At 47.9% G+C, this 26,378-nt stretch overlaps 1 protein-coding gene across 2 annotated transcripts in view; it reads right to left on the reverse strand.

The window, feature by feature from the left end:
- Positions 1 to 304: 304 nt before the first annotated feature.
- The window catches only part of LOC142560703 (vasculin-like protein 1), a 66,035-nt gene continuing 39,961 nt past the window's right edge, over positions 305 to 26,378 (reverse strand). For both annotated transcript variants that reach the window (XM_075672963.1, XM_075672964.1), the window contains 8 exons: positions 22,293 to 22,418; positions 18,549 to 18,615; positions 16,920 to 17,048; positions 12,566 to 12,711; positions 10,187 to 10,366; positions 9,013 to 9,137; positions 4,373 to 4,475; positions 305 to 1,929 (listed from right to left, as the gene is read on the reverse strand). In XM_075672963.1, coding sequence (XP_075529078.1) covers positions 1,732 to 1,929; positions 4,373 to 4,475; positions 9,013 to 9,137; positions 10,187 to 10,366; positions 12,566 to 12,711; positions 16,920 to 17,048; positions 18,549 to 18,615; positions 22,293 to 22,418 — 1,074 coding nt within the window. In that variant the 3' untranslated portion in view covers positions 305 to 1,731. The remainder of the gene's footprint in view (positions 1,930 to 4,372; positions 4,476 to 9,012; positions 9,138 to 10,186; positions 10,367 to 12,565; positions 12,712 to 16,919; positions 17,049 to 18,548; positions 18,616 to 22,292; positions 22,419 to 26,378) is intronic.

The raw sequence follows: 26,378 nt of genomic DNA on the forward strand, positions 1-26,378 counted from the left end.
CTGGGATATGCCACACATTCATTTGTCTAGAAGATGGAGTTATTTACTGTGCATGGAATTGTCTTAGCGCTCTGCTTTCCTTTTTTTTTTTTCTTCCCCCATCCTCCCATTATCACAAATATTTTATCAAGGTATGACGAGAATCACTCCACATGTACTGCTACTAGGTAGTTGCTCCCCATTTGAAATTTGAGAAACCCTGTATGCTTGTTTACACAACTGCAATTGAATTACCCGCCCAACTGAGTCGTTAAGAGCACACAACAAGCATGAAATATCTCAGAGCCTTCGGGAAAAGGCAGACGAATGAAAAACACCTGTTTCTTTCGGAGTTCACATTTTTTATTCAATCTTCTCAACAAGAGCGTGCTCAGTCGAATCACTTTAGAAGGGATGTCATTTACAAGAAGAAATAAAAAGTCACTGTACAAAAGAGAGGTGGGACATCTCTCAGGAGAAGCGTCGCATCCGTCACGATTTCCCTTGCGCCACTGCAAGTTTCGTTGCACGCTCAGAAGGGGGAGGGGGCGCCCCTTGAAGACAAATCCCGTTCCTCACAGGAAGAGACCTGGCAATAGTCTATTTACAAAATCACGCCACGCCAAGCAACGAAGCTTGGCGCCAAAGCAATGCGCCAGCGGGCGAAGTTCACAGAACTGTGGCCTCATCACCTGCACAATGACACTGCTCTCCCTCACTGTGGTGGTTTCCTCAGAGAGAGCGAGACAAGGAAAAAAAAAAGAGGCAAACACTGACAAAACGTGGCTGCACGCTCAGTCGATGCTGAACTGCAGTCGAGTAAACTAGCAAGTGCACAATTAATTTCAAGGCAACAGCACCGTCGTGCAAAAGAAGTACGTCCAACACACCTAAAAATTACCAAATTCACATCGAGAAGAGTTAAGAGCTGTACCGATACCCACTCGGGGCCGAGGCGACGCCAAAGGGCCTGCCGCAAAACATTCGATTCCCGCCTTTTTCTTTGAACTTAAACTGGCGGAACATGGCAGTAGCAAAACTTGCATACCTGTACAGTACTTGCATCACACACAATTTCCAATCTGCCTCGCCAAGGGTTGCAATTCAAGAAATATTCCCCATGCCCACGATAACCCTTCACGTGGTAGCTACCTGCAGGACAATGCAATGAAGACACAAGGAGAAAAAAAAATAATAGTGAAACGGATGAACATGGCACATTGTAGCGCATGAAAGACAAGAGAGAGACTCACAAAGCTGGGCCGATGTCACACAAGGCAGCACGAGCGTTGCAGTCGTCAAGGCAGCAGACGCTGGGGTACGAGCGAGACAAGGGAATAAATTCGTTTCGGCCGAGCCATGGAGCGGCATCCATCACGCCGAAAGACCTCGACGTACTGCTGTCCTTCATACGGGTAAATCTCTCTCACGCCGGCAGTCACACAATGACAGGCTCGCACTTTCAGCGCACTAGCAGGGACAGTAAGGGGGCAGCCCGCCGCAGCTGTCCCAAAGTCACGACTAAAAAACGGGGAGGCTTAAGCTCCCTGTTGGCTATTCTCACAGGTGTGAGCAGTGAATAAGAAACTCTTACCACCATTGGACAGTGTTTAGAAAGAATGCAAAGAAAGCAGGTGGGAGGTGGGGGGGGGGGGGGGGCAGAGTCTCTCTCCGGGAACACAGTCCACAAGTAAAGAAAGGGGGGCAGGCAAAACTGGCAGAAGCAAGGAAACGCATCGAAGTGGTGCCCCGTCAGTTGCTGTCGGATTCCGTGTCGGATGAAGATGACGAAGAGCTCCAGCCATTGCCCAGCGGGGCCACCGCGTTAGTGAAGGCCTGGCCGCATGCACGGCGCGGGCTCCAGAGGGCAGCACGGTCAGGCAGAGCTGCTGCAGTGCGCTGGATGCCATTGCGCTGTGGCTGCTGTTGCTGCTGCTGCTTCTCCTGGCGCTGCGTGGGAGAGACACACTTCTATTGCAGCAGGGGTTGGCGAGAAAAAGTCTTCGTAAGATAAACACAAAGGTAACAATATGGCAGCACCTTTTGCAACAATTTGTGGCACTTTCACGCTACGCGTGGCGCCGACCTCCTGCACCGGGCTCCTCAATTTTGACCGTACAAGAGCCCGCTCTGCATGAGTGCTCCTGTACTTTCCACTTTGAAAAAGCAGACTAGGCAGGTGTTGTGCAAGCTCTCTACGTTTGGCGACATGGCACCATGCTTGCCCGGTGGTGTACGGACACAAACGGCTCTTGCCTTTCGATGAAAACATTCACTGTAGCGATTTGACAATAAATGGATGCAGATCGATTCGCAGCAGCTGCATACTCAATGCAGTTCTTGGAAAGCGCAAAAGCCACCCTGCCAACAAATGCAATGTTCCAGGGGAGAAATTGAATGGTGCCATTTTCCGATATCTTAAGTGCTAATGATTCCAAAAAATCAACCAAGACATCGTACAGCATCAAAAAAAGAATCAGTTGGCATGTAAATTTGAATTTCTGGCTTCTTTTGGCTACAGTCACTGACCAATTTTTCCACACCTCTCGGGGAGCAAAAAATAGTCTGAAAAATTGAACAGTCTGAAAAATTGAACAGTCCAAAAAATTAGTTCAGCCAGAGAAATATTTATTAAGCTTCAAATGACTTAAAAAATATCTAATAATGCCCTGCCTCATACTGCTATTGGAAGCGATTGGATATGCTTGCATATGGGCAAGAGTGACGTCTCCGTATACATTCGACAAGAGCGTCACCGAATTGGCAGTCTTCGTCAACAGACGTCACCATGGAGACTGAAGATACGAGCCACATTTCCTCACACCACATGGCCCTCTCGAAGGCACATGAAGTGGCATCGAGCACACAGATGCAAAGCCGCGCACAAACACACAAAGATGTGGCAAAATCTCCTAGACACACTTGCCCCATGGAGAAATCACGTGCAGGATGACAATCAAAACTACAACGAAAAGAACCATACCAGCTCCCGCACCTAGTGACTACGACGATAGTGCTGACTGAAAAAGAAAAAAGAATGTGCCGTCCCCTGGAGCATTTTGTCAGCCAAGAAAGTGCGGGCATGGCCTCCGAGACAAGGGGATGACGCATGCTCTCTTTTGATAGCATTCACCTCACAACCTTGGAGGCTATAGAGCATAGCCACTGGAAGCCAAGCCTGGCCAAGCCATGATTTTGGCTTCTAGCCCGACGTGAAACACGGACACAGAAAGGAGCAGACAGGACGAGCGTGTCCATGTTTCACTTCACTCTAGAAGCCAAAATCATGTTACCGTACCAACTCGCCCAACTGTCTATCCTTTTGCTGGCCAAGCCAGCAGCAAATCTAACATGGCGGCGTCTAAGATCGGGTAGCGCGGATCGTAACGAGTGATGAAGTCTGAAGAATCGAGCTTTCGGGCCTAAATTCATCCAAAAGAACGGTCGCGAATATGCATTAGCTCTATGCGAACCTTGACGGTGCATTTATGAAGTCTGGAATACCCATCAAGTCCACATTTATGGAGTCGAAAAATCCATCGAAGACTGCACGAGCCTTGTCAACGGGAACAAGAACATTGCTCTCGCTTGCTGATCGAAGGGGCAAAATTAACATGCAATCACGCAGGCAGAGTCGGAATTATTGAGCGGCGAGCTGCAAGGAGTGAGAAATTTTGGTCATCCTTATGCATTGCACCAATGCACAATCACTACACAGTGAGCAATCACAGGTCCGAACGTCGTTTATCACCAAATGAGCAGAGTGGCACATTTCTGCGACAAGTGGTCGCAGCGCACCCTTTGTACGAGCAACCAAGACACAGTACATCACATGACACAGGAAGTGCCAAGCTGCACAAATAATGCGGGACTTGGCCGAGCCTTACATGTAGCAGTTATCCCGTAGAAGGCATTGCAGACCTAAAACGAGTGTTCCGCGAAACACAAAGTGAGGCTTGTATATCATCACACTAAATGCATAGCTTTTGCCGTGTTACATGTTACGTACAAAACGCAGCACAGAGTCACAATCTCCCTCGTATGACAAATGCTGCACAACAGGCATGTACACACTCCAGGGCCGAATTTATTCTCGGACGATCACTTTCCAGGATAGTTCCACTCTCGCGAGATTCTACGTTGAAAAGCATATGAGCACAAGGGTCGGGCAAACGCCAGAAAGAAGCTCAACGGCGCTCATGGGCCCAGTCTCGCGAAATCCCGCGAAAGCGATCGGCCAAGAATACCGGCCCCAGGCTGGAGGACCTAAAACAACGGTACTGCAAAACATGCAGAGTGCGCTTCCGCAGCATTGCCGGTTAAGTAGGCAATGGAGCATGGAGTCGCGCGTGACAACTGCTGCGCACTTCTCCGACACGCAGCCTGTACCCACCATCTTGGTCAGGTACTGGAACTCCCGGAGCTCGTCCTCGGTGAGCGGTGCGTAGGCGTCGTCATCCGAGGCCTCCTCCTTCCAGCCCATCTCCCGCAGCAGCCTGCAAAGGTGCACGCAGGGGACGGCAGCTATGGGACACAGTGTTGCCACAGGCCATAAAAAAAGAAAATGGCATATTTCTGCTTATGACATCCCATTTTATCTAACTCTGGAAACGGGTACTTTAAACTGAATTTAACCCGAGTGCACCGAGTGGCTCAGAAGACCGAACAGCACGTAGGGAATAAAGAAAAATTTTAATTGCAGTAGAATTCAGTTATTTCGACTCAGATTATTTAGATTTTTCGGTTAGTTCGACACCGGCCAAGCTCCCGGCAAGTGCCCAAACCTTGGTTATTTCGACCCTAAAACTGGCCTTTTTGCATAATTTGAACTTGTCCAGTCAGTACACACGTGCATCTGACCCCTATGGTGACCAAAACAGCGACTCCCTTTAGTGGCAGTGTCCATCTCAGCAGAGCTTATGGGACAGTGGATGCGTTGAACACGTATCTCTCCCACCAAAAACATCTATTTTAGGGATTCCCTAGGAAGATTTTCAAGCTGTAACCGTAGCTGAAAATGTCTGATTGTAGTATTTATTCTATTCTATCAAGCACCCTTTCGTGTTATAAAACAAAAAAATTTGATAATCGTTTGCGCGATGCAATCTAACGCGATACCAAAACCACCTTCGCGGCATACATTTTCTTTACCACTTAACACGGATGTATTGCAGCAAAGCTCCCTTTTGCAATCTGGCCAATGCAAGTTTAGCTGATGATGCCCAAGCGACACGAGATGCATATTGTCGTTTTCCTATTGCGTAGTGTTTTAAAATCGCCCCCAGAAATCCAAATGAAACCTAGGTGATGGGCAACGCTGGAATACGACACCGCCGGGGCAAAACATGACACTTGCTTCAGGCCACCTGAAGCACGGAAAGGTGGCACATTTGGGTTATTGCACATAAAAGAGTGCAGTACACCCAATGGCACTAATCTCCACGCACTGAAAAACAGATAGGTGAAGACGCTTATCGCAATAGGGCTGGTTGCTACAGCTTTGAATGCGACGTGCGACGAACCGGGAGCAGATTTGCTGGTACCGGAATGGGAAACAGTGCATGCCGGCATTTTAAGGTGAGATGGGCAGGCTCGTATTGGAGAGAAGCTACTCCGGTAGGTGGCTACTGCATTAGATCATGCGTGCCTCGTGTCTTCTCGTGCTTGCATGGATCTAGAGGTCGGAAAACGTATCACACGACTGCAGTATGGCGATGTACTGAATGTTACGTGCTGAAAGATAGTTTGCCGGAAACATATGCACCTCTAAAGAAGGAGCATAACTTCTTGTGTTCCCAAACGCAAATGTTGACACTGGGAAATAGTACGTAACAGAATTGTATCAATGAGGTTCTAATGTATATTGAAATATTTCACGTGGTCCGTTGGGCAAGGCCTATAGATATTGCAAGATGTGCTGGCCCTGTGAAATTCATTATGATGATTCCTGGACAGGCACCTCAGAGCAAGACAGAGCCCTTTTCTTAAATTTGTTTGTACCCCAGCACTGAATTTAGAGTTGTTCATCAGACTTGCAATTGTCAAATGTTAAATGTTTAACACAAACTCCTAACCCAATGTAGTGAAAAAAAGCAGGCTTCCCTTGCCCGCAAAAATTTATTCACGTACAGAATAAAAGAAACCTGAGAGAGATCTGATAAGCAGTTCCCAAGATATTGCTGGTGCGAACAGCCACATAAAGCAAAAAAAAAATCTTTTTGAGAAAACTGCCTTTGGAAGTTGTGTGCATATTTCTGGGCCTACAATGGCCTTAAAGACTAGCTAGAGGTGTGTTTGCACACTTTTTTCCTCTGCTGCATCTTCTCCTGGCTTTGTTTCCTCGCCTGGTCCATGCGTAGGCTGCAATCGCCGAGTTTGATGTGCTTAAGACACCAGGCACACTTGCAAAGACACACTATTGTACTGACGGTGCCTAGATATGTCCCTGGCAGCCTCGACACGATCGTTATCTTGTACCGATACAACAGAAGCCAAATCGCCAGAACAGTCGACAAAATCGTTATTGGTGGCCTGCCTTGCCATGTCGACAAATCTCACGGAACATACACAATGTTCATAAAACACTTTATCGCACACTAAAGCATAAACCCCATGCAAGCGATCTTGCACGCGACAGCGACAAGCAACGCAATGGAGATGGCTGCCACGTTCGCTCGTCGCCTACAAGTTGCACCCCATGCGAGCGAAGACTTCAAGCGACGCCTCCCCAGGGTTGCCGGTATAAGGGCAGCTATATAGGCGCCGAAACTAGCGCGACGCGTGCTTTATTAACTTAAGTTGATGTGTTTTACTGTAAAAAGCAGCATAAAATATTTCTGAAAGTCTTGCAGTAGGTTCTTATCCTTGCACGTATAAAAATTGAATCGTTTGCTCGTTCCGTGCGACAATCGGAAGTAGTTGAGTTATGTACATCCAGTTCCAGCTTCGCGCTATTGGCTAGTCGCTCATAGCACTTCCGGGCGACAAATTCTAGATTTGCAGAACCGAGCGATCGCGCGACAAGACCGAGCAATCTGTTCACGCGATGGCCCGATCCGTCGCTCGAAGCAGGCGCTCGTCGCTGTCGCACACAAAATTGCGCTCATGGCCTTTAGCCTTAAAAACCACTGATTGAACGCACAAAGCTTCGTTCCATGCATAGTGTTCGCCCAGGCAACAATCGGGCAGGCTACATGAAACTGTTCAAGCAGAAGTAGCGGCAAGAGATCGTAAAGACGCCGAAGACCAGAGAAAGTGTGCCGAGCTATCGCAAAGCTAGCGAAAAGCGGAGGGAGTAGACAAAGACAGGCAGTAATGAAGCAAGCAAACAGCCGTGGCAGACGATGCCTCGGACGGCTGTCAGAAGAGACCACCGTGCAATCATGCACGGCAGCCAAGAGCAGTCACACATTCCCCCCCTTGCTCAGCAGCACGCACTTTGTCTGATCGAAGTTTTTCCATCCGAGATGTGGGAAACCCGAACGCTTCCACAAGCCCTCCAATCACAAGTGAATCGTTCTTTAGCCACTCCTCCGTCGCTGCCGCTGACGGTGTAAAAACGAATGTGCAAGAATTCAAAACTAAAACAAAACCAAGATGGCACCTGTTGGTTAGACGGTGTGGGAGCGGCGTTTGCTAAGTTCGCAATGTGCCGCACTAGTTTGCCACTGCCGCTGCTCATTCAATATATTTGATTTGAAGCAGCTTCATGATGGACTAGGTGCTGATAATTACACAAAAAAGTAGTTCATGACATGTGTAGTCCATATACAGTGTAACCCGCTGATACATTCCTCGTTGTTGGATTTTCCTGGCTGCTACGTTGCGCTTTTGCGGTCCCAACCTAAATACCATTGACTACAATGTATTACGTTCCCCTATGAGACATCAACAGCATGCAACACTCCCGCATATTATATTGTGTTTCAATGCGGCAGTCACATAAGTTTAGCGGCGCAGCCAGCCGGCTAGTCAGCAACGAGCGACCAAAACTTTCAATAAGCAGCCAAAGTTGCACAAGCGAGGCGCTGCATAAGCGTATCGGAAAAAGTAGTGCGCAGTGCAACTGGCTATGCATACTTCATGTGGATCGGTTAAAATTAGATTATGCATTACATAATCGCCGGGTCTCTTTCATCAGCTTCGCCACATTAAAGCTGTGTTATGCGGTGAAGCAGTGTTATGCAGTGGATCTGTTCGGCTCTTGATGTGCTTCTCCGCATCATCATCAGCAGCCTGGCTACGCCCAGTGGCTTCACCGCATCATCAGCAGCAGCAGCAGCCTGGCTACGCCCACCGAGCGTAGCCAGGCTGATGATGATGATGATGATGCAGTGAAGCACATCAAGAGCCAAACAGATCCACAGCCACGGAACATTGTATGTGTATGTAGGCCTAATAACTGTACCGACACCATTCAGAGATGTTTCTGACGTTGCTGTGGCAATTTGCAGCATTCCTCATGGTAATGCTTTCCTGGCTGTTATTTTTTACACAGTCCCTTGAAAAACGTAAGGAGGTTCTACTGCAAGGGGTTTTTCAAAAATAAGAAGTTTCTCATAATTTCTTGGCTTTGAAAGGCTGCGTACCCCTTTAAATGCAGTATCACACGAGAACATACTAGCCCAGTAGCCCAGAAGAACAATAGCCCAGTAACAAGTAAGAAATGGAGCTGCTGCGCAAGGGTAGAACTTCGTGCCTATGTGCTGCCACAAAGTTGCGTTACGATCAAGTTTTACTAAGCCAAATCAATTCACCCACATGACAGCTCTGGTGAACTGGCACAAGTTCGTCAGCAAAAAGCAAGGGAGCCTGGCATGAGATGGTTTTCTCTCGCACCTGATTCACTCGCCTCCAATGACAAAATGTCTCCCACTCTCTCGCTCGTAGCGTATCCTGCAATAAACTGTCATTCAGTAATTGGTATAACACTTTGTACTGCCCTCATATCTGTGTCGCCTCTTAGACTGTTTGTTAAGGAGCTTGTGGCCAGTTACCCAGAACTTTCTGCATTTTCTGCGGAGTGATACTCACCTCTGCTCTGCCTCCAGTGAGCTAGACAGTGGCGGATGTTCGGGCGTCTCGAGTGACAGCTTTCCCACGTCGCACGTTGAAGGCTCCAAGTCGCCGCCCTCGTCGTCCCTCGGGCCGTTGTCCTCCTGCACAGAATCGGCATCAGTATTAGGTTCACAGCAGAAAAGAGCATGCAAATAAACATGCAGATGGAGGCCCGAGAGCACTAGGCAATAGGGGGACCTCCTGTCAAGGGTTACAAATAGAGTAAATGCTAAAAGAGCACATTCTTCACCTCTCCTGCATGGCATCTCACATTCATCTGAAGAGCGGCTTCAACGCTAGAAGCCTTAGAGTTTGCTTCAGCATTCTGCGAACATTCTGCAAGCAACCTCGAGCTACGTAATAAGTGCAGAGGCACATCACCCTCCACTTCCTATTACAAGGACGGCTGAAACCCACCGACACTTCTTTGACATTTCTGTGCAGCACAAAAGGCACCCACTAGCAACTGGACTTGTTGGGACAGACAGGGGGCTTGCATCAACACGGTGATTAAGGTGCAAAAAAAAGCCTGCCACAACACGAGTTCTGGATCTCCGACGTCTCTTACCCTCCATGGTGACTTGTCGCCCCGAAAATTGAACTGCCAGAGTACAATGTCACCATCCCTCCCTCCCCTCCTCCAAGGACCTTTGACGCAACGAAAGACGGCGCACAACAGTGAGCCGCGATCGTCGACTTCCCTCACGCTCTTTCACTCACACATAAACCATGCGGCACTCGGCGGCGACGACGACAATGGCAACAATGTGCCTGGAGCGTCCATATGACCGCTGTCGCAATAAAACTCGCAGACAGTACGATTCGGCGCCCAACAAGGCGTTGGACACAATCGCACCCGTGGAATGCCATATCAGATGCCGAATCGTGCCGTACGTCTCCCGCTTCACTGCAGCAAGTTCAGGGTGCGATCATTATGCGAGAAAAAGAAAACAAAAACACACTTCTTGACTGGAAAAACGGGGGCTGCATTCATTACACGTGGGTGTTCATTATGCGAGTAAATATGGTATATTGAGGCTTGTTTGTATAACGAAATTTCGCTGCCGCCACAAAGGAATACTGAGAGAACGTACAATTGCTATTACAAATAAATGTCTGAAAGAGAGGGAAGAGGGAGGGAAGCAGTCACCTCGGCGTGACCGTTGGTACGGTCGTGCAGGTCCATGTTGTCACCGCCTGCCCCCTTGGCCGCCGCTGGCTCATCGTCTTTGCCATCAGCAGAGCGCAGTGCTTTGAGGAAGTCGCCCTTGTTGCCCTTGGTCTTGGGGTGCTTCACCAGGATCTCCATGGCATGTGCCAGCTGGCCCTTCTGCGCATCCATCATCGTCAGCCCACTTTTATGTCCACTGCAGGACGAATTAACCCTGTCTTGCGCTAGCCAATTCCAACTTGCGCCTGCAAATTTCCTAATTTCGTCACCCCACCTCATTTTCTGCAATCCTTGACTGCGCTTCCCTTCCCTTGGCACCCATTCTGTAACTTTAATAGCCCACTGCTTGCCTACCCCTACGCATTACATGGCCTAACCCAGCTCCATTTTCTTTTCTCTTAATCTCAGCTAGAATATCGGCTATCTCCATTTGCTCTCTGATCCACACCGCTCACTTCCGGTCTCTTAACATTACACCCCCTAACATTTTTCGTTTTACCACTGTTACATCCATACACACACCTCCCAATGCTCGGAACAGCTACCTTTCTAACAGAATGCACTTGCCAACCCGTGAACATTATAATGCGTAATATTATGCGGATACAACAAAGAGGGGTAAAAATGAGACAGCACGCATTTCTTAAAGTGTGCCCTGAGCAAAACAACCTTTGAGGGATACATACACACATTAATAACAATTCACCCTTAGACGCAGCACACAAGAAGCTGCAAACTAGTAAGAGCATGAAATGACAAGCAAAACGCCATTTTTAGATCACAGGGACCTTTTCAGCAACTATGGTGTCGTCATTTTCACCTCGTTCAGGGTCATCTGTAGAACCTTGCATGAAGCGAGTACCCCTCTTTGCGTCCTTTCACCATCGGAAGAATAACAACGAAATTTTCGAAAGGCCAATGGGCAAAACGTTTTCGCGACAACTTTCATTCTTCGTAAATACTGTTGCAACTTTGGTAAAATTGTCGAACCATACCAAATTAGTAAACTTTTATGAAAAATTCAGAACGGTTGCAGGTTACAAAAGTACGAAAGCACCCGCCAGCTCGTACTTCCTGACGAGCCAACACAAATACCCAAGCTACTACCAAGGAACTAGAGCTGCTGTAACCTACCGAAACCAGAAGGCATCTCAAGGGCATAATCACTTTGCAAGTTGGTTCGCTTCATTGATTGGTAGCCGCCGTGGTTGCTCAGTGGCTATGGTGTTAGGCTGCTGAGCACGAGGTCGCGGGATCGAATCCCGGCCACGGCGGCCGCATTACGATGGAGGCGAAATGCGAAAATACCCGTGTACTTAGATATAGGTGCACGTTAAAGAACCCCAGGTGGTCGAAATTTCCGAAGTCCTCCACTACGGCGTGCCTCATAATCAGAAAGTGGTTCTGGCACGTAAAACCCCATAATTTAATTTTTTTTCATTGATTGGTATGTCACGAACACAAAAGGAACACTATTTTTTCTTTTATGCCCTGGTAACTGTGTTAACACCAATACAACGAGACCTTTTTGGCTTTTTTTTGTTTCCCCCGAAATTTCCTACCTCAATATATATATATATATATAAGTTTTTCCTTTTATGTTCACATTTACACATGGAGGGAGGCAGGCGTGCGTGCGAGCGTGGCCTCGCGCTCCCCTTCTATTTTGGAGGCAATCTGCAGCGGGTACAAAGCCTACGCGAGTCGAGACGGCTTGTGGCATAGTGTGCCCAGTGCCCTCGCACGCTGTGTGTTGGAAGTCGTGTACTGTCAAATTTGAAAAACGTGTTGAAGGTAGAGGCAGCACAAAAACGTTCGCTTGCCCCATTGCTGCCGCTCTTCGTCACGGCACCATTCTGACAGCACGTGCCCGCAGCCATCGAATGAGATATGTTCACGTTTGCCTGTGCCCGCATGACACCATGCTTGTCAATTTAGTCAGTGGGCGAACGTTAACTGTAACTTATACTAGCAATAAAGCTGCTGACCTTACTTCCTTATAGCTGTCTAATAATTGCTACCGCAATGAATGCTCTGCCTTTCGGACGAAACTGCGACTTCTTGTTTTGCCGAAGATTGTGCCTTAAAATTTTTTTTTCCCTCTTTTTTTCACTCTACTTTCACATTGTTTGTACCACTAGTTAAGGGAGTGGCACTATCACGACAGACACTACCATGTCGGTCACAATAACTTGTTCTATATTTAATGTAGTTCCCCTATTCCTTGCTCCCCTTCTGTGTGTTTACACGTGTACCATGCTGCTAAGATCTTGCATAAGGTTTCAGTATTTTTAAGTAGATAAATTAAACAATATGAGAAGAAAAAAAACATCCCAGAAGGTGATGCCCACACCTCACCTTGTTTGACGGCAGCAGAGCCTTGTAAAGGGAGTTCTGCGATGCCGACACACTCTTGACGGCTGGCGAAGGGCCAGTCAGGCTGGCGGGGCGGCCCAGCTTGGGGCTGAGGGCACCAGCCGCTGACACGGCAGAAGGTGATACGCCTGCGTGAGACCAAACCCTTTACTAAGCTCTGCGGCTACAACATTCAAAGATAAGTTTGGGGCTTATCTCATCCCACGCAATAATCGCCATCTGCCTTGCCTTGCATGCCTTTGCTTTAACGACATGTGCCCAGTACTTCCAGGCCACGAATGGTATGCACATAATCAGCTAGACGTAGCACTCTTGACCAGAAAGTAGCAAAGCACAGTTTTCAAGAAAGGGAATGCATACTAGACCGATGACAATTATTGTTTGGTGACAAGATGCAGCCTGAAGGGCGTAGACATTCTTTCTTTAGACTGAACACCCACAGATGCAAAGCGGGCCAACAGAATCCATACAGAATATACAGCACATATGGAATCAGCACAATCGTACCCAACTGGCAAGTTTTCTTGCTTTGAAGGGCAGCACTAGCATATTGTGAGGGAAATGCTGCCGACTTGGCAGAGCTCCACGCACACAATCCAAGCCAAGCAGCGTTGGAACAAAAATGGTGGCTGACCAGGTGTTTGCTGGACCCCCATAAGTAATTAGGCGAGAGGGGTCTTCTGCTTTTAAATGCGGCAATTGCTTGAGGCTTTACACACAGCCACCTGGTCACACTGTGATGTACAGTAGAACCCCGCTGTTACGTTCCTCACTGCTGCGTCGTTTTCATCCGGTCCCGGCATAGCTTCCATAGGATCCAATGTATAAGGAACCCCGCTGTTACGTAGTAGCTGTGAAAACGTTCCCGCATGATGCGTCGCAACTCGAACTCGCCTGGGCGAAAGTAGGCAACGCGCTCCAACCGCCATTTTGACTTTTGACGAGTTTTGACCGGGCTTGGCCGGGCAAGAAGCCGCACGCCAGTTCAAGAAGCCGCCACTAGGTGGCCATTCGTGAAAAATGCTCTCGCTATCATCACTGTGATTACGGTCGCCGCATGGTTTGTTGGATGGGTCGACTCACGGAGGAAGGAAACTCAGGAGAGGCCCTGACGTCACTCTTTGTGAAGCTATAGCTAAAGGGAAGCCGGAAGTTGGCGTTGCTCCACCTATCGGGCCAGCTCTCCTCTCTTGTTTACATTTCTCGCGAAACTACGCCGCGCTGCGCGCAACCGGGCTGCTCGGAGGCGCGCGCTGCGCAGCAATACTAAACAATCGTTAGCACGTTAGCATGATTACGCCAAAGAGGGCAAAATTTCCCGCGGATATTCCTTCATCCGTTGCCATTGCCGTGGCGCGGTGACGACGAGGAGCACGAGCCACATGATGCCGGGGAGTTGCCAAATCCTAGCTTAGGAGAAGCCGTCGCGGCTCTGGAGTTCCTCCGCAGGTACGTCGCACCTCACAGCGACGCTGACAGCAATGCGACCTTCCAGGCTATTGAGAAACGTGTGGTGATTTCTAGCGAGCGAAAGAAACGGCAAGCCACCATTCTAGACTTTTTAAAGTTCTAAGCGCACTCTGTGGAAATAAAGTGTCTATAGTTGAACCTGCACTTTTTTCATTTATTTCGGAGCTTTCCTCACTGTTGCGTTTTCCCGGCTGTTACGTTTTTTTTCCTCGGTCCGGTGAAAAACGTACGAACGGGGTTCCACTGTGCTCAGTTTCGGACACAGGGGGCAATGGCGTAGAGGTTACGCAAGCAGTCCAGTCGCAGAAGCCTTACAGTGTAGTTGATTGTTACCTGCAACACATTCTACACAATACTAGCACCCTACTTCACATACGAAGTGCGATTTGTGAACTTGACAAAATGTTACATCAAATCACTCGACCTTCTTCGCAGCTTCCAAAATCCATGCGCAGCAGTCGCTCGCCCATTTCGAAGGCTGTGTCATCGTCAGGGTTTGACTGGAGTAGGGTGCGCCCTGCCATGCCTCCAGTTTAGTGACGCTTCACCGCTTTCGTACTTCACGTGTGCCTTCCTTTTACTGTGACCGGGTTCGAAGCGTTCATTGTAACAGTGCGGCAATTTAAAGAATGTTCGTTATATCTGCAGGCAGTTCCAATAGGCAGGGTCAGAAAATTGTAAATGCACTGAAATGAGGTCGTTATAACTGATAAATCATTCTATCTGGGATCGTTAGAAGTGGGTTCGAGTGCAGCCCCTGTTATGTGACCAGTTCAAAGCACACTTCGAGTGAAGCATGGCTTAGGATGCAAAAAACAATTTATTCAAGTCACAGAAAGTGGAGAGGGCAGTCATGTGGTATCCCAAACAACTCAAGAGTGCGCCAGTCAGCCCAATGCAGTGGTTGAAGGCCATACAGAGACCCATGTCATCGAAAGCTGCCAAATTAGTAGTGCCCTTTTCTCAGAAACGCAGGGGAACCCGCTCTATCCTCTTGTCCCATCAAGTACTGAATGGGCTCAAGCTTTTAGGCAGCACAATCATAGTGCGGGTACGCGCCGGCACTGCCTCGTACCACGAGACCACGACCACCACGTCAAGTTTCAGTGACATGAATAGTTTCCTCTTTCCCATCTGAAGCCAGGCTGCACTTGGCAGGCATTTTGATCCAGTTGCATTAGCGGGAACAGTAATTAATTATTTGTCAAGATATTGAAGAATTGAGGCTCGATAGCATAATTACTGGTTTGGCAGCTATCCAATAAAGAAACAAAAGCACAGCCACATTCGCTTGGCAACTATGGTGTTGCACTGCTAAGCTAAACGACATGGGTTCAACCTTGGTGGCGGCCGACACATTTCAATGGTGGCAAAATGCAGAATTGGTAGGGTGCTTATTTTTAGGTGTATGCTAAAGAACCACAGGTGGTCACAATTAAATGAAGTCCCCCGCTATGGCATACTTCATAATCATGGTTTTGGCACGTGAAACCCCGGAATTTAATTAGTCAAATGTTCATTACAATGAACCGCGATAATCCAGAAAAAAAAAGACATTTTACACCTGAAGTCCATTCTATCGAAAATTAGGGCCACAGCATGTTGTAAAATGGCAAAAACTTGCACACACCACTGACTAACCCGTAAGCGATTGCAGAAATGATAAAAACATTGAAATTAAAATAAACGACTATAGATATAATGGGTTTACGTGGTAATTGTACAACCATGCGCCATAGCGTCTTTCTGTCCACCGTTTTACGCATGCTAATTGCTGACAAATGGCAGCTTCCTCGCACTGGTGCATACATACACCTGCAAAGTGGCGAAATTAATGGCTGGCACAATGGCAGAAAGCCAGCCGGCCAAGCGGTGCCATGCTTGCCGCCCGGCTTGAGCACGTCACTATCATCGAAGACAAACATCAGCTACACCTTTGTTCTTTTCACAGAACAGTAACCGGCTGTACAAACCGACGTCTTAATTTTACCTTTCGCAACGAGTAACGCCCGCTGTCAACTCTGTTGCACGGATGAGGGCCGCAGTACGAGGCAAGTTTGATGCGGCTCTCCCATCTCGACCGCATCACACACCTCGCAGTGTAAACGCTGCGAACAGCAGCATATCTTCTTTTTTTTGCGCGAACTGATGCGATGAGAAGTAAATTGGTTTCAAAACAATGCATTTTGCAATCATCAGCGGTTGATTTTGAAGTGCCGTACGCTACCTACGGCTTCGTTTCAAAGCTGACTAACCCTAGCGGCACTCTCAGCACTTTTTCTGCGATGGGTTGACAGCGGTGGGCGGCAATGGTTTGCTTACGTGGTCAACACGGGGACACTCCCGCCAGTGGGGCATCTCGTGGCATGCCATTACAGGAGGCTTACCGCTGGTGCGTTCGTTCCTTAAGAAAACGTGCATTTTGGCAAATTCCGCAAGCACCCGAAAATATTTCCGTGCAATGCACTGCCGCAAGCCCCGCACCGCCGCAGAAAGGTACGTTGTATTTGCACCATCCAGACAAAATTTGTCTGTCGTAGCCGAGAAGCCCATTATAGCTAGGTCCGTTAAATGCAAGATTGGTTGCACTGATATTATAGGCAGAACAAACTAAGTGAGAATAGTCTGGTATATAAGCAAGTATGTTGCATGCAGATATATTGTAACGGATGGAGACGGTATTTAGAAGCAAAAACGAGACAAAAATGCGCAGTGCTCTTAAGCCCGCCATGAAATTCGAGGGTATTCAAGAAGTGTCACCAACCTCGGAAAGATGCAAGCGGGCGGGCACAAAGTGAGTGAACACACCGGTGTTCTGGTGACAAGTGCATCACCGGCCACCTGCCGCAACAAAGCTAGCGCTCACCCGAAATGGAGTTGGGGCTTTTGGAGCGCACTTCGAGCAGACTGGCAGGCTCCGCCCGGGGCGAGGGTCGCTGCACCAGGTGCACCTTCTTCAGCACCGTCCCATGCACCTTAGAGTTACGCGGGTTCTCTGAAACACACAGCAGTGGCAGGCTTACGGGCGAGCCAAAGCACGGCACAACGTTGTCATCCGTCACGTTCTGAGTGGCGGTGTTTGAAAAATTTCTAAAGTTAGCCAGCCTTCCTTACTGTCACACTGTCGCAACTGTGACAAAGAAGGCGCTGCCAAAGGTGTGAGGTAAGAAGTTTAATCTTTATTGGCGGGCTTGCGATTGTGGTGCACGTTGCGTTGAAGCTCTTGTACATTTTTATTCGGGACAAAGTAGAAATGGACACAGCACGGAAGCAAAGCAGCCTGTACGGACATGCACCATGCCACCATCGGAGCACTTGTACTGCAAATCGTGCGTCAACATGCCCAGCCACGTGTCCCTCACAATATGCAGTTTAAACATCCGATCGTCATAAGCCAGCAACGAGTCGACCATGCGCTATGAAGACTTAAAAGCGACTTCCGCACTTTCCTGTGGAATGTTCGTATCGTACCAGCAGGCCTTCTGCACTTTTGGAGGTGCATGGCGATCCTCTTTCCGACAACGAATGACCGTAGGAATGATGCTTCACAGCACGATAGCTGGTTCTTCTGGCCATCAGTAAGCTTCATCGCATCACATTGCTGTGCTGCGGTGAAGCATGCTAAAGCAAATCCACCATTATGAAGCGGCGTAAGAGACTTGCTGCGCGAGCCAGCCATGTTCTGTGGAACAGCGCAGCCTTCGACATGATGAATGCAACGGTGAACAGGAGCTTGTTATATGCACAGTAGTGCTATACTTTTGCATTGGGATTTCTAAGGGGATGTCAGAAATGTTCGGTATAGACAATAATTCTGCATGTCCGGGCTTGATATATCCAGAATTGAATGCGTTACACTTAATGTTTTAATTCAATGTCTATAGACCATTTTACTAAAAAAATTTACCAAGTGGCTCATGATTAGAGAAGAGAAATTGAAATGTAGCTATGCCACGCTACCAAGAGGCAAGCTTCACTGCATACATTCACACGCTCTTCTTCCGACTCTACTAGTGCCTGAAAGCGACTTTTGTTGCCTGCCTACTCCCATAAAGGAGTCGAGTGACAATGTTATGTTTATGTAACAAACCCTGCATTATCTTTTCTTCTCTGCCTTTTTCTTGCATCGCGGCACACTCCTAGTGACAGTTTTACCCATTCTGCATTGGATGATTTGCCGACGTCATGTGCCATAATCGGTCATGCTGCACGCAGCGCATTTAACATAGAGGCGTTCATGCACACGACCTTGAGTCTCCCGCAGAAAGCAGGGCTCCCTCGAGAGGACGAGCACGCAGGCTTTCGTTTGACATTTTAGCTGTTCGCGTGCTGTGCAGAGATCTGACACTTTACAGACACGATCGTCAGCGTGTGCTCTACGTGTTGCGCTTATCTATATGGAATGCCCAAAACTGGTGAGGGGCCCTCTAAATGCACATGCGATTCTACAGAGAAATACGAACAAAATCTCAGTTCTAGCACAAACAGCGCTCACCCCAGACACTGCCGTTGACGACTGGTGGCTGTTGAACAGGAGCTTCCTCAGCACCCAGCAACGTGGGCTGCACGAAAAGAAGGCACAGCGTGACTTCACTCCGAAAATTGAGACAAAAATTAGTGACACATAAATAAATCTTACGTCCTGTGCTCAAGTATGCTTCTGTAGTTTGGTGCCCCTACAAGCAATGCGACAGTAATAAAATTGAATTAGTGCTAAAGAAGAATGCTCATGCTGTTTTGCGCTTTTATGATTGCAACCTCTCACCGTCCTTTGCGCTATCTTTATGTGTAACACCACTCTTTTCTCATCATGCTAAATCACTGAAATACAGTGAAACCTCGTTAAACCATAGTTGGCCGGAGCGAGGAAAAATTACGTACTAAACGGTAGTACTGCTTAACCCCTTGGCTTCTGCGCCCTCCGCAGCCGTTCCTGCCTGGTATTCCGCGCCGAAATTTTGCCACCACTGGACCGCGTGTGGCACCGCATAAAAATCATGATAAATTTAGCTAAACACGTGGGACAGCAACAAACCTTGACTTATTGGATGCGCAATTTCTCAGTGCACCAAAACACTCAAAATGACTTCCGTGTGTGAAATGCCTTGAAACACACAGGCACATGAAGTGCAACTTCGCACTTTTTGCACTCCCATCTGCTCTCAGACTTTTTCCCTAGCGCTTTGCAGACGAAGCACAGCCTGGATAGATTTTGCTTCACCTTGTTTGGTGGTATCTGGCGAGGGAAATGGGCTCACTCGGCTGCCTGCAGCCGCATTGGTGTTGCGGCGACAAGCGGCTTCCTTCGAACAACGATGCTCCAAATCTCGTCTCTGAGGAGGGCATTGAACATACCAAGAGCACTGGGACTCGCCCCTATTTGCAGTTGGATGCCTCTCTTGATGCCTGGTTGACCACCGAACGGGTGCTTGACCACGTTTTCAGCACTGTTGTCTTCTTCCAATTCCCACCCTTGAAGTTTTTGCGCCTTCGGAGACGGTGGAGAAGAGTCCATGGGATCTTCATCTGAACACAGATGCTCTTCATCACTGGCACTGTCGTCAGCTTGGCACTCCGCACTGTCTAGCTGAACATCTTCATCATCGCTGACTTCGCTCTCAGCCTCACTGATGAACACAAGTTCAAAAATTTCATCTTGTGCCAAAGAACGTTTTTTCCGCGACGCCATGTTTAGCACGACACTGGGACGCGAGTTTTTTGCCTTCTAAAAAACAAAAATCAACCACAAACAGTGGACAACTAGGTCCATCTAGTGGAAAACGTATCAAGCAAAACGAAAACACCTTGTTTTGTGCTGCCATCTACTGAATAAAGTCACAAGCAACCATTTCCCAAGTGGCCGGCGAATCGCCGGCCACAGCGACTTTGGTCTATCGCGTCGCGGCCCGCGATCCGCCGGCCGCGGAAGCCAACGGGTTAACCGAAATAGCACGAGATCGACCACTTACCTGCCAAAAATGAAACTGCATGAGAGTTCGATAAAAGGTCAAAAACATGCAGTATTTATTCACTTCGCGCAACAAAAGCCTGTCATTTTCGCTTGATCCCGCGGTGGCCTAGCAGCAACAACAGCGGCCTCAAACTTACTGAAGCTGCGAGCTAGCTTTTCAGCCAGCCCCCTGTTCTTGACAAATACTCGCAGGGCAGATTCCTCGTTGGCATTACGCATTCTCCGTGCACGCGCATGGGTACCGCTGCAAAAGTCGCGAGGTGCCTTTCTCATTGTGGGGTGGTGTTCTCGTCACGAGTGCATTCGTGGGGCTGGCGTAACGCACAGCTTCTGACACTGTCGGGCCCGAATCGCCCGTGCTGTCGCTTTCCGTGTCGTCCTCATCAATGTCGTTAGGCGACACTTCGGCAACAGAGGCAATGATGACGAAAAGTCGAACCTCGTAGCGGACATCTTCTCGCGGTCGCGGCAGCACTGCCGAGCAACTTCGTCGCATTCCAAATGCCACACATCGTAGTCAACAGTAGATCCCTGTCACGTGCCATCGCCGACTTCTTTGTGCCATGTGCGATAGCACGAACGATGTCAAATTTTTCTTCTAGCTGAGCACCCAGTGTTTTTTATCTGAGCTTTGGCATGATGCGAGTCCTCGCTTGCACAACGCCAAAATGATGATGTTGATGTGGCTTCACGCGCAAATGCACAGGGCGCTTGGAGGCCACTGTTCCGATCTCTGAGGCTTGTTTGACGGGCAGCCCGAATGGGACGACTCACCGCCATGATTGCGCGACGAAAAGTGGAAATACTACGCGTTAACCAATGCGTATGCAATAAGCTAGTACGGTTTGTGCGATACAAAACGCATTATGTTCAATGGCCACACAGTTGGGGATTTGACTTTACTACTTTTAAAATGAAATTACTGTTTAAGCGGGTACGGTTTAACGAGGTTTTACTGCATCTGTATATTACTGTCAATTTTTATCGATCAAATCGCCACTACTTAAATAGTGCTAAGCAAACAGACTCAACAATATTGTCAAGGACTTCGTAAAATGTTGTCGTGACTCAACACCGCAAATCACCGCCACCGAAGCCCGCGGGGCTGCTGCAACCGATCGCACCACTCAGGGCACCGTTTGATCAAATAGGAACGGATTTACTCAGGCCTTTTCCATTGTCACCCGCCGGGAACAAGTGGATCCTAGTAGCCACAGACTACTTAACGAGATACGCCGAGATAAGGGCTTTACAACGCAGAAAGAAAGAAAAAAAATACCATGATTACCACCCGCATAAGTGATGCAGGACTCTGAACATGCAGCTCCTTAGCATGAGCTCCAAGATCGGTGGCTGTCCATAGTTGCCTGCAATGCGCTTACAAATCCGGAAATCAATGGGCTGGGGCTTGTGTCATATCCCCTAACCAGCAAGTGCATGTGTCGTCTACTGAGGTGTTATTTTAAGACTGTCAATCAAGACATAAAGATTTTTACCGGCCCTGTAACTTCACTATAGTTGCTTCAGCAGTCAAGCGAAACTTCGTTGCAGTTTCCCTCTAACTTTTCTTTCCCAAGAACTATTGAACAACGGAATTGTTCAACGGGTGTCACCCGTGGTTTACAGCTAAACAAGTTTTTGATATGCTACCAGAAATGCTACCTGCTGTACGAGTGATTTCTCTTTCTCGGATTTTGTTGTACTTTATTCCTGTCTTTCGATCTTGTTGTACTATCAACATAATTTCTGCCAGCACCCACTTTAAGATGACGTATGTCAAGCAAAAAAAAAAAAACATGTTAAATAAAAATCATACGGGAAAACAGTATTCAGGGCTGCCGAAGCAAGGAAGCTACACAATACCACACATGAGAAGTCTGAATAGCGTAAATCACATGAGTCCACCCTTTCCGCATAGTTTTGCCTCTGACCACGCTTTCAAAACAAAGTGAGCCGCAAGCCGAACTTCTGCTTCTTCGTCCACCGTTTCCACTCTAAAACCCAACAAGTGACACTTGCTGCAAATCGCTCAGTGTTGGCCAAAGACGTTTAGCCAAAAACTCCTTACTCAGAGACAGAACTCAAGAAAATGTTTTGTTCGTTTATTGTCTATAGGCAACACTTGTCCATAAAGGATTAAATGTGTACCGAAGTCGAAGTAAGCACACAAGCATTTTGACCTTTCACCCTTGTTGAGACGTGGCTTCTGCAGGTGGTAATCAAAACCACAACCTTGGAAACAAATCAAGTGAACCGAGCCACACTCACAAATTCCTGGTTGAAGTTGTTGCCAGGGGGATCCTTCTTGCTGCGTTGGGAGACGGCAGCAGACCCCACCTGGGTGCCCACGGCGTTGGCACAGTTGTCACTGCTCTGCACAGCGCTGGGACTCATCTGCACAAAGCAGCAAGGAGCAAGTTGGCGCATGCACTTGACCACCGTGGACAACTCAGTTTCCTTCACACGTGCACAAGTACCCAACAATGTCGACAGGAGGAAAGCCATCACAGCCGTAGAGTTTCGTACAATAATTACTAGAGGGAACTCTGGCGCTAGCGTCTACGAGAACTTCTCAATGGGACAAGTTGTGCCAGCAGGGCAATTATGGGAGGTACATGGATTTGCCTAAACTTCGTCATTCTGGCTTCTAACGGCTTCGCGACTTTGCAAACTCATCATTTTCAACAATGTACTGTGTAATAAATATTCAAATAAACATTATTCAAGTTGTCGGACGGCAGGACTCGAACACAGGGCCTCTAGCACAGAAGCCTGATATTGACACCGTTAAGCCACGGACATATGCATCGACAAGTGATGTGAAATGCCTCTATGAATTTATCGCGGGCATGCCAGTGCCTAGAGACGCTTGGCACGTTTTGATTTGGCCACCTCGACAAGCTCAATTGTTGCAATTAGTAACCATTGTGCGTGTTCACAGCATCTTCTGCACTAGAAGAGCATATATTGCTGTGCAATTTATGACAATAAGATTCACATAGCATAACATACAAAGCCACAAGAACGAAGATCAGACAAATCCATGTACTTCCCATCATTCCCATGGTGGGTCAACGATTGCAGTGGCAGAGTTCCCTCTAGTATATTGTAGGAAACTCTATGGTCATGGTAAATCATGTGGGGGCACACTCTGCATGACGCTAGGGCTGAAGGCACGCTCCGGATCTAGCCACACACAGTCATTCCGCAGTACTTCCCAAACCGTAGCGTGTGTAATCGCCACTACGTTTGGTTCTGGCAAATAAGGGAACCAACGGTGTCGACTTCGACATCGATGAGAAAAACGTCCATCGTTGGAGGGGGCAACAGGAGACGCTTTTTTCGAGTGCCGCAACTAGGGGATGACAGCGATAAGGAAGATAGCAACGAGGCTAGCAGCAATGATGACGTAGAGTGAGCTAGGCATGATCGTATTGAATAAATGCTGTGTTCATTTTGTGAACGCTGTCCTCGCTTTTTCTTTGTTCAGCCTACATTCTAGGCATTTTACCTCTCTCTCTCTCTCTCTGGCTTTGAACATTCAGGGGTCGGCTTCGAATCAGGGCAAGCCTTATTCGAGTAAATACGGTATGCACTGCGCTTGCTATGTAAAAACCGTAGCCACGTCGGTGAAGACGTGCCCTATGCCATTTGAAACGGGTGATCAACAACGAAGATGGCAGCCACAACGTGTTTCTGGAGCCAGCGATAACTTCTGGTGCTTTGCTGCTATTGTAAACAAAAATGGTGGTAGTCTCGCAAGCGCACTGCAACAACATTTTACACAACTTAAGTGGGGAGAAAAATGCATTTGACCATTTGTGCTCTGTTAGCATTGCACGGGCAGATATTATGGGGTCTAATGCTCTGGCAGATTTCGTTGATGTTAGATTGAAGTTTTGTGACATTTTGTTGCCAAGAGGTACGAAATGCATTGAATCTTATGGGTGTTCAATGGGGATAAGAAAATATTTCATTGTGGCAAGAATTTTGTTGTATCTGACTTTCATTATCGTGAGGTTCAACTGAATTCATACCTGCCAACTCTCCCGAATTAGCCATAAATTTCATGAATTTGGGACAGTTTTACAATTTCATGAATGTCGCATCAAATTTTACAAAAAGTAAGTTCTGTTCACGAGTGAGTTTCGCACATGGGTCTTCAAACCTTCCGTTGGAAGTGTTTTGATGGTGACAAGATGAAACAGTTTACAAAGAGAAGCAGGGTGTCAGAACTAAATTTTTTTTCATTATGGTTTTGGTTTCGATCCACTAAAAAAAGCTCCGTTCCGGTTCTGCTCCGGAACGAAAAAAAAAATATCCCTAACAGTTCATGATGGTTTTGGTTCACATGCAAAAATTTCTCCCGCAATATAATGCTAGAAGCATAGTATTTATTTTTCTCTATAAGTGAACTATAAATTCTGAAATCATGCTCAGTGCCTTGGGTCACTGCACTAAGCATGATCTCAGACACAGCACATCATCAAGTATACTCGCTAAAATGCGAGCTTGCTGTTCCAATAAAATGAACTTAAACAAACATAAATGAACGATAAAACTTCGGTAACAAAGCGTTATACGTGTAGAAAACAAAACAATAAGCACTTCAGTGCACAAGCGCTGGGTTTTGCTACGACGCCGATCTTCCAGCGCAGCGAGCGGCAGGCTTAGATTAGTGGCGCGCTCGGCCAGCTATCGCTCGCACAATCCCTACCTGAGATACGTGCTAATGCTGACAGTACCCGACATCGGTTGTTTCAGAATGCCAACTTTCCCCTTGAACCGAAAACCGATGAAAAATATGTTGGTGTCGCTCCAAAACAAAGGAAACAACGTTTCGGTAACGTTTTTGTTTTCATTCTGCTTCGACACACTGCAGATAAATTCCTGAAGCAGGCGACGTCGGCAACAGCAAAGTCAATATACAATATGCTGCTTGTCAGTGCCTACTGCTTCGGTGTTTCGTCTTATAACAAACCATCGCCAGTAAGTGCATGTACCCCTCAAAAGGCTCAAGGTAAACCTTGAAGTAATGCGTGCCGATTTTATTTCTCGTCCCACCCCACCCTCCTTCCCATTTCTCAACCCCCTTTAAACCCAGCCTTGCGTACATGGTATTTTACGAATTTTACTGGTCATAGATTGGCAGTTATGCAAATTGCAGCATGAAACATCTGTTTTAATAACCATAAGAAACTTAACAATCGGACTGTATGTTCAATATACAGTCACCGACCGATTTTCCGGACTCCAAAAATTCGGACATGCCCGATTATTCGGTCAGCTTCGCGGCACCGCCATTCTCCCCATAGACCATAATGTATAACAACTGCCGAAAGTTCGGACACCTTGCAACCTCTCGTCTGATTTTTCGGACACTCCTTTAGCTAACTCGGTCGAGAGCACCGACTCTGACCGGTGCATGGTTAGACTTGCTGAACGCCATTTTTGTTTTGAACGGAGCTTCCTTGCTGCCCCACGAAGTGGCGCTACTAGAAATCCCCGCTCATCATCATCGTTTCTGCCTGGTTAGATAGAGCGGCTCTGCAGCAGTTCCGGTTTCAGCTAACTAAGCCATGTCAAGACAATCCAGCAGCTGATTTGTTTCCTCGCGCAAGACGCTGCGAGCAGGCCGCGTTTTTCGTTTGTGCGACTGGTGTCGGCACGGTGGTGGGGCTTTAGTTTGCTTTGTGTGCTGTGTCGAGGTTTCGGTGATCCAACGCGGCATACATAAACATCGCGTCAAGGGTCTAATGGCGCCGACAGTGCCCGCGCAGACTACGCTGGGGAATGCCGGCAAGCGGGTGCCGGGAGGCCTAAGATTTGTCGCCTTCCGATGTGCTCCCTACTGACACGGAAAATGTTCTGCCGAGACCTGCGCAGTGGTGGCATTGCGATTCCGGACACCGCCTCATTTGACAGTTTCATAGGTGCTGACACTGCTGTACTGACATGCGCAGAACTCGACGACGGCAAGATCATTCGTTAGGTTTCTGCTGCACCGCCGGACGATGACTCCGAGTCGGAAGATGACGCACCATGTGCTACGCTGCCGTCGCATGCAGAGCGTGTACAAGCAGTGACTGTGCTTTCAGCCACCAATAGTGACCGTACGACCCTCTCCGAGATTCAGGCTTATCTGATTGCGCGTAAACGGAACAGCGTGCAACGGCGCATTCACGATTTCTTCCAAGGCTACTGCCGAGCCCGAATAAGTGCGTGGAAATAAAGGATTTCATTTTTTTCTTCTTAATCTGCTTTTTCGGACACCTGTTTATTCGGACATTTTCGCAGTCCCCGTGAGGTCCGAATAAACGGTCGGCGACTGTAAATGCATAACCAAAATACCAC

Source organism: Dermacentor variabilis, chromosome 10, assembly GCF_050947875.1.
Source record: "Dermacentor variabilis isolate Ectoservices chromosome 10, ASM5094787v1, whole genome shotgun sequence".
NCBI classification, from domain to species: domain Eukaryota; kingdom Metazoa; phylum Arthropoda; class Arachnida; order Ixodida; family Ixodidae; genus Dermacentor; species Dermacentor variabilis.